Below are 6,753 nucleotides of genomic sequence, written 5' to 3'. Positions count from 1 at the left end.
AATGTTTTTCTTAAATGCTACACATGCTCTTTCACAAACACTCTCCCTCACATATTTTCTGCAGAGATGTGCCTCCTTAAGAAAAATCCCTGAGCTTCTAAAATTCCTAGGTATGAATTGACTGCATAAGAACACAGCACAATGTGAAGGGAATTAAACTGAACACTTTTATCTTTGCTCACACACACAAAAAAAGCAGGTAGCAATATATTCATCTGCCGTCTTTGTTCCCTTACTAAAGACCAACACTCTTCAATCTTTTGAGAGCCCTGAAAGACAAGGCAGTGCTGATGAAACGAAGGGGACACAGAGGAGCAGCCACTGGGTTCTCCCTGCAGAAGGGTCTAAGTGCCTTCAGCAGTTAATTTGCAAGGAAAAAACCCCGTTGGGAGCCTTCCACCTACTCTAAAAGCAAACATTCTTAACAGGCGGTATTAGTGTGGTGTTAAGAGAGGCATGCTTTAACCTAAAAGGTGTCATTTTATGAGCAAAAACTGGGTAAACCTTCAGAGACTTGCAATCACTATGTTTTCCCTTCCTTGATGCCAAAATCTTCGCAGGTTAAGATGACCTCACACACCCACTGTGATGCTCAAAACCCGGGAGGATCTTAAAGAAAAGCTGCTTTGCACGAACTGTATACATGCGGCTTCCTGCTCCTGCGAGAACTGTCACCGGTTTTCATGTGTTTGTAAAACATACCAGCCATGTGTGTGAGCCTGTTAATTAAAACAAAAACAGAACTGTTTCTGTTGTACTTTAGAACTACAGAAACTTTGAGGCCAAGCGGGGCAAGAGAAACAGCAGCACCCAGTCTGCTCCTGGGAATGAAGCCACTGTATTAGAAAAAGCCAGGAAATAGGCACCGGAATTAAAGAAGAGAGGCGAATGGAAAGAAAAAAAAATTCTAGTAAGGCTCAGAATTGGATGTATTAAAATGCCTTTTCCATTCCCGAGGGACTCTTTCATATCAAAGTTTCTGGCTAGTGAAGCCTTCCCTGTCTAATCTGATTCCAAAGTTAGCCTCTTCTCAAGAGGAAAGAATAGCTTCGGTGGCTTCAGAGGCCATCCCAGGGTCAGGCGTGGAGTCTGTTGCTGCCGGAGCTGCTGAGTCATTGCCACCTTGGGAGCTGCTTGACCTCTGCTTGGTTTACCTAGAAGGTAGAGGGAAGCCTTCAGCTGAGAACACTCCACAAGCAAGGCTTCTAATCTCAAAGTGTCCACTGACTTTCCCTAGCACCTGAACCCAAAGCATTTAAGGATTACCTATCTACATAAGTTACATTAGAATACCAAAACACTGATCAGTTTAAAAAACAAAACAAAACACCAAACACCCAAAAACTCACTGTATTCTTCACAAGGGAAACACTACCAAAAAAAGCAGCAAATATAAAAACTATCTTCTAGTCCCTTTTGAATATGGATTTCATCTCCTACGGGCAGTAAAAACATGGATCAGACAGCACTTCTCTAAAAGAGATGCTTATTCAATACCTTCAATAGTCATCCAAAGCAGGATGTAAAAAGGCTTAGGGGTGTGTTATGGGGTGGTGTGGAGGAAGGCAGGAAGCAGCAACAACAGGAAAAAAAAAATGACAGTCAAGGCATTCATTATACTCTGTATCTTAAAGGCAAGAGCAAAAAAGACCTCAATAATATATACCATTCTCTTTTACGAGGGACACGTCCCTCCATACTTTTTTCCCATACTTTCCTTCTTTCTCTTCTTTGGTTTAACATTACAGGAATAGTAAACTAAACAAATGTTCATTTTGTATTTAAAAAAATTTATTTGTGATCTGTACATGTGATAAAGTGGGGCTTCATTGTAGACCTTTAAAGGCAAAACAAAACAAAAATCCAAAGTAAAAATGTATAAATACAATATATATTTTCTTACAAAAATGGGAGATTTACAAAATATACATACTGTACTTATCTCTATTTTACAAATTTCACATGCACTTAAAAGATACAGCACAAAAGATGCCAAAACCTGTGTAGGAGTTTTAGAAATCTGACAGATGAGATAGTTTTGAAGGTTGAAGAAACACAAGATCGATTTTAACTTTAATGTAAAAAGCAGTTCCACTCAAGTGAACATTACATATATAAAGTAACTTGTACACTTTACAGTACCCTCTATGATTGGCATTTAAAAACTGTTCTGAGAAACAGGATAGTGTTGCAAGATTGGAGGGTAGTGTCAAAGGTGGGGTAAAGGTTAGCTCCCATGATTCTCTGCTCAGCTTTACCCCATCATGCAAAAGAATCCGAGTTCTGTTACAGAAAAAAAGTACATGATTTAAGATTAATAAATTTAAGTCTTCCAGCACATTTCAAAGAACTCCAGAATCACTTTGAAGTTTACCTTCTTTTAATGACTTTCTTTAAAGATGGGGCCCATGGTTCGAACTTTCCTCTTCGTTCACTATGGTATCTGCTGATCGCCTCCCAACCCAACCACACAGAGAGAGACAGGGTCAGCATATGGATGATGTTTAATAAACAGATTGATGGAACCAAGAAAACAGGACAAAACGGCTCTTTGCTTTTTTTTAAAATTAACTTTCCTTTATTATGAGGCTGAAGGCATTATGTTTTTTACCTCAAAGGACTCAAATGGGAGAAAAAAATAGAAAAGAAACCTAAATATAGGCTTATAGCAAGAAAAAATAAATGAAGGGAGAGATTTCCCTGAATATTTTAACAGAGTCTGTTGGATCATGTGTTCCGAATTAAACTTATTTAAAACAGACAACAAAACCTCTTATATTTCCTTTAGCGAAGTCAGAACCTCTGGCTTAACGGTGTGTGATAGCACACTGCTCTTCACTTTCCCTTAAAAAGGAATGTTTATCTCAACCAAATTAACAACCAACGGGAAACCTCAGATTTGCGCTGCTTTGCCTATAAAAGTTGCTGTCTTCACAGTAATGCCTTTCCACAGGGAGACACTTTTGTTTCCTCTTTTTGTCTCTTACAACAAAGACAAGGGGAAAAATGCATTCCTGTTTTGAAAAGCAACAAGTCATCACTTCTTTTCAGGGTATTAGACCAAATAAAACACTCGTCTTTCTGCCTCCTGCCTTCCCCAGAATATGAAAAAGTAGCAAAAATACCTACTCCACGTCTCCTTGGCCTCATCTCAAAATGTTATCATCATTTCTTTTGCATCCTCACATTAGGATTCTAGCAGGCAGGCCTCCCAAGACTTCCAAATGCTTATTTTACAAGACTTGAAAGGAGTACCGGAGGAAAAACAGGCGGGAGGGGGCAGGGGAGGAGACCGTAATGTCTGACCCTGGAAATTAACCCATCTGGGCTCCAGTTTGGCCCCAGTGAAAACAGATTACGGTTTGACCACTGCTTGACAAGGACACCGCAGGAGGCCCTCCCTCTTTCCAACAAAGCAGCCACCGCAGACAGGGTTGTACCTTTCCCGGGGCCTCACAGGGGTCTGGACAGGCCACTCGCCCTGCAGCAGGGGAATCACTCAGAGTCCCCGTTCAGCCCCGGAGCCGGGAGAAACTCACAGCAGTCTTTGCTGGTCTCAACCTTCTATTAGGCCCAAACTGGCCCGTACCTTTCACGATTCACATCGCCGTTATCATCATCTTCCTGCAAGTCTTTGCCTGAAATCTTTTCATCCAAACCGCTTTCCACCCAGGTCTCCTTTTCCAAATCACCCCTCGCCCCAAATCTGCAAAGAACTTCTCACTTCCAGGTCACTTCTCAGTAGAGGGGGAGAAGGTTACAGAAACAGGCCCCCACCCAGCAGTTCTTTTCCCTACCGTGCCTCTCCTCTTGCAAGAGGGCAGGGGTGGGAAAGGTGGGGAGGGGCCGGGGCTCATACCGCAGTCTCCCCCTTGCTGCTGTGGCTAAGTCTGTGGTAGAAGCGGCGCCACGACTGCAGGGTCTTGCCCGACCAGATCCAGAAGCCAGTGGTGATGCCCACGATCATGGTCATCAGGTACTTGATCATGAAGACGGTGAAGTCGGGGCTCATGGGCGGGAAGTGGCCGGGAGGGCAGGGCACGGCATAGCTCTTGCACGTCTGCAGGAGCCAGGTGCGCTCCCAGTGCTCGCGGAAGGCCTGCTCGTAGAAGTAGCAGGCCAAGACGATGGTGGCGGGCACTGTGTAGAGCACGCTGAAGACGCCGATGCGCACCATGAGCTTCTCCAGCTTCTCGGTCTTGGTGCCGTCATGTTTCATGATGGTGCGGATACGGAAGAGGGACACGAAGCCGGCCAGCAGGAAGGACGTGCCGATGAAGAGGTAGACGAACAGAGGCGCCAGCACGAAGCCCCGCAGTGCGTCCACACTGGACAGGCCAACGTAGCACACCCCGCTGAGCAGGTCCCCGTCTACCTGGCCCATGGCCAGGATAGTGATGGTCTTGACGGCGGGCACGGCCCACGCGGCCAGGTGGAAGTACTGAGAGTTAGCCTCGATGGCCTCGTGGCCCCACTTCATGCCGGCCGCCAGGAACCAAGTGAGAGACAGAATGACCCACCAGATGGAGCTGGCCATGCCGAAGAAGTAGAGCACCATAAAGAGGATGGTGCAGCCCTCCTTCTTGGTGCCCTGCGCCACCGTGCGGTAGCCATCGTCCGAGAAGCGCTCCACGCACACGGCGCGGTCCTCCAGAAGGAAGCCGGCCACGTGCGCCACGGCCACCATGAAGTAGCAGCCCGACAGGAAGATGATGGGCCGCTCTGGGTAGCTGAAGCGCCGCATGTCCACCAGGTAGGTGAGAACGGTAAAGAGCGTCGAGGCGCAGCACAGCACCGACCACACGCCCACCCAGAGGCGGGCGAAGCGCCTCTCCTCCTCCTTAAAGTACATCAGGCCGTTGGCACGGCCCGGTTCGCACGGGGCGCCGCAATCGCGCTCACCCAGGAAGCGGTAGCCCAGGTAGGGGGGCACCTTGAGCTGACGGGGGCATGAGAAGGGGAAGGCGGGACGCCCCCTGCCATCTGAGGCCCCCGGGGGCAGCGCGGTGAAGGGCAGGTCTGGTAGGTAGGGCGCAGTAGGGTAGGCAGTGGGGCCGCCACCTGGGCCCCCGGAGCCGTCCGACGTGTTCTGGCCCACGCAGATCTCGCCCGCGCCGTGCACCGGGAAGTTCTCGCAGCGCAGCCGCTCGGGCCACTGGAAGCCGAACTTGTTCATGAGCGCCTCGCAGCCCTGGCGGGCGCGCTCGCACAGAGAACGACACGGCGGGATGGCCTGATCGAGCACGGTGCACACGGGCGCATACATGGAGCACAGGAAGAAGCGGAGTTCGGGAGAACACTGCACCTTCACCAACGGGTAGAACTGGTGCACCTCGAGGCCCGCGTCCTCTTGGTTCGTGTGGCCCAGCAGGTTGGGCAGGATGGTCTGGTTGTAGGCGATGTCCGTGCACAGCGGGATGGAGATGGGCTGGCAGAAGCCGTGGTCCGGCACGGAGATGCCCTTCTCTCCGTGGTACGGCTGCGCCCCGGCGCCCGCGAACAGCGCGCCCAGCAGCGCCAGCACCAGGGCACAGAGGCCCAGGGACGAGCGCGGAGCGGCCGCGCCGGGGTCCCGCATTGCCGGCCGCGAGTGCAGCGGTGCCCTCAGCCTGAGGAGTGCGACGAGGCGGTTGGGAGAGGCTTGGATGCAGGGAGGCGCCGCCGCGCCCGGCGCATGAGAGTCCTCACGGCGCCGGGGCCGGGCCGTGGGCGGCGTGGAGCAAAGGGCGCTGCCGCCGGGGTGCCTGCGCCGCGGGGGCGCCGCAGCCGCCGCCGCCCTGCACTCGCAGGGCCGCCGGGGGCCCAAAACTCGTCAGCCTGGGTTGGGGGCGCCGAGGAGGGCCGCCTCGCTCTCCCCGCGGGCACGTAACGGTGCGGCTCCCTCCGCCGCGAGGAGCAACAAGCGGCTCCGGCACCCTTCAAAGTTTGCCCAAGTCTCTGGACCCCCGGCGCACGGCAGCGCGCACGCCCCCCGCGCCTGGTCAGGCCCCCGCTAGGAGAACCCCTGCCGCCGCCGCCCGCTCGCCCCAGCCGCCGCCTCCGCGGTGCTGCCCCGCCTCCTGGCCTCGAGGCTCCGCTCGCCACCGCCTCCTTCCCCTCCTCCTCCACACCCCGCTCCTTCTTCAGCCCCAAAAGCTCGGCCCCAAGTTTCAGCCAAACGGCCGGCTCTTGCTGAGTCCGATCTGGGCCCCGGAGTCGGGAGCACGGCGAGTTCTTTTTGGAAATCCAGTCACACTGCGTCCGAAACCGCGAGGCGCTCGTGCCCGCGGCCTGGCCCCGGCCCCTCCAGCCCCTCGCAGCCCCAGCAGCGAGTCCTGGCGCCCGCCGCCGCCGCCCGCCGGGAGGGAGCGCCGACTAACGCCTCGGAGTCGCGCTCTTCGCCAGAAGAAGCGTCGGGCTCGCGGGGTTCCGGGCCGGCCCGCCCCCTCTCCTCCCCCCATTCACAAACCACTCCGGGGGCGGCCCCAGGCCCTGGCGGCCCAATGGCGGTCTTTGTTTTTTCGGTGGCCGCCTTCGGATTGGGCGGAAGTCGGAAGGGGCGGGCGCGGGAGCGGCGGAGGCGGTGTCCACGGCGCTCTGGGCGGATTCCTGAGGGGAGGGGCGGGGGACTGGGAGGGAAAAGTTCGGAAAAACTTTTACCCTGAATTCGCTCAGGGGGGAAAACGCGCAGAAAGGGAATTTGCTTCAAAGATTTGTTCCTCTTCCTGGTGCACTCAGATGCGCGTTCCTGAGCAGGGGCGCCTTCCCCAGCGG

At 53.1% G+C, this 6,753-nt stretch overlaps 1 protein-coding gene across 1 annotated transcript; it reads right to left on the bottom strand.

Annotated features, from left to right (window-relative positions):
• Nucleotides 1-1,769: 1,769 nt before the first annotated feature.
• Nucleotides 1,770-5,664, bottom strand: FZD7 (frizzled class receptor 7). The gene is made up of 2 exons (XM_030803486.1): nucleotides 3,130-5,664; nucleotides 1,770-2,283 (listed from the first exon to the last, which is right to left on the bottom strand). The coding sequence occupies exon 1, from the start codon at nucleotides 5,576-5,578 to the stop codon at nucleotides 3,854-3,856; it is 1,725 nt and encodes a 574-aa protein (XP_030659346.1). The 5' UTR covers nucleotides 5,579-5,664; the 3' UTR covers nucleotides 1,770-2,283; nucleotides 3,130-3,853.
• Between the last annotated feature and the right edge of the window lie 1,089 nt (nucleotides 5,665-6,753).

The sequence above is a fragment of the Nomascus leucogenys genome, chromosome 22a (genome assembly GCF_006542625.1).
Source record: "Nomascus leucogenys isolate Asia chromosome 22a, Asia_NLE_v1, whole genome shotgun sequence".
NCBI lineage: Eukaryota > Metazoa > Chordata > Mammalia > Primates > Hylobatidae > Nomascus > Nomascus leucogenys.
This window is presented reverse-complemented; position numbering and strand designations above follow the sequence as displayed.

What these genes read in the sequence shown, in the direction of transcription:
- FZD7 (XM_030803486.1), bottom strand. Translation starts at nt 5,578, where the DNA reads ATGCGGGACCCCGGCGCGGCCGCTCCGCGCTCGTCCCTGGGCCTCTGT.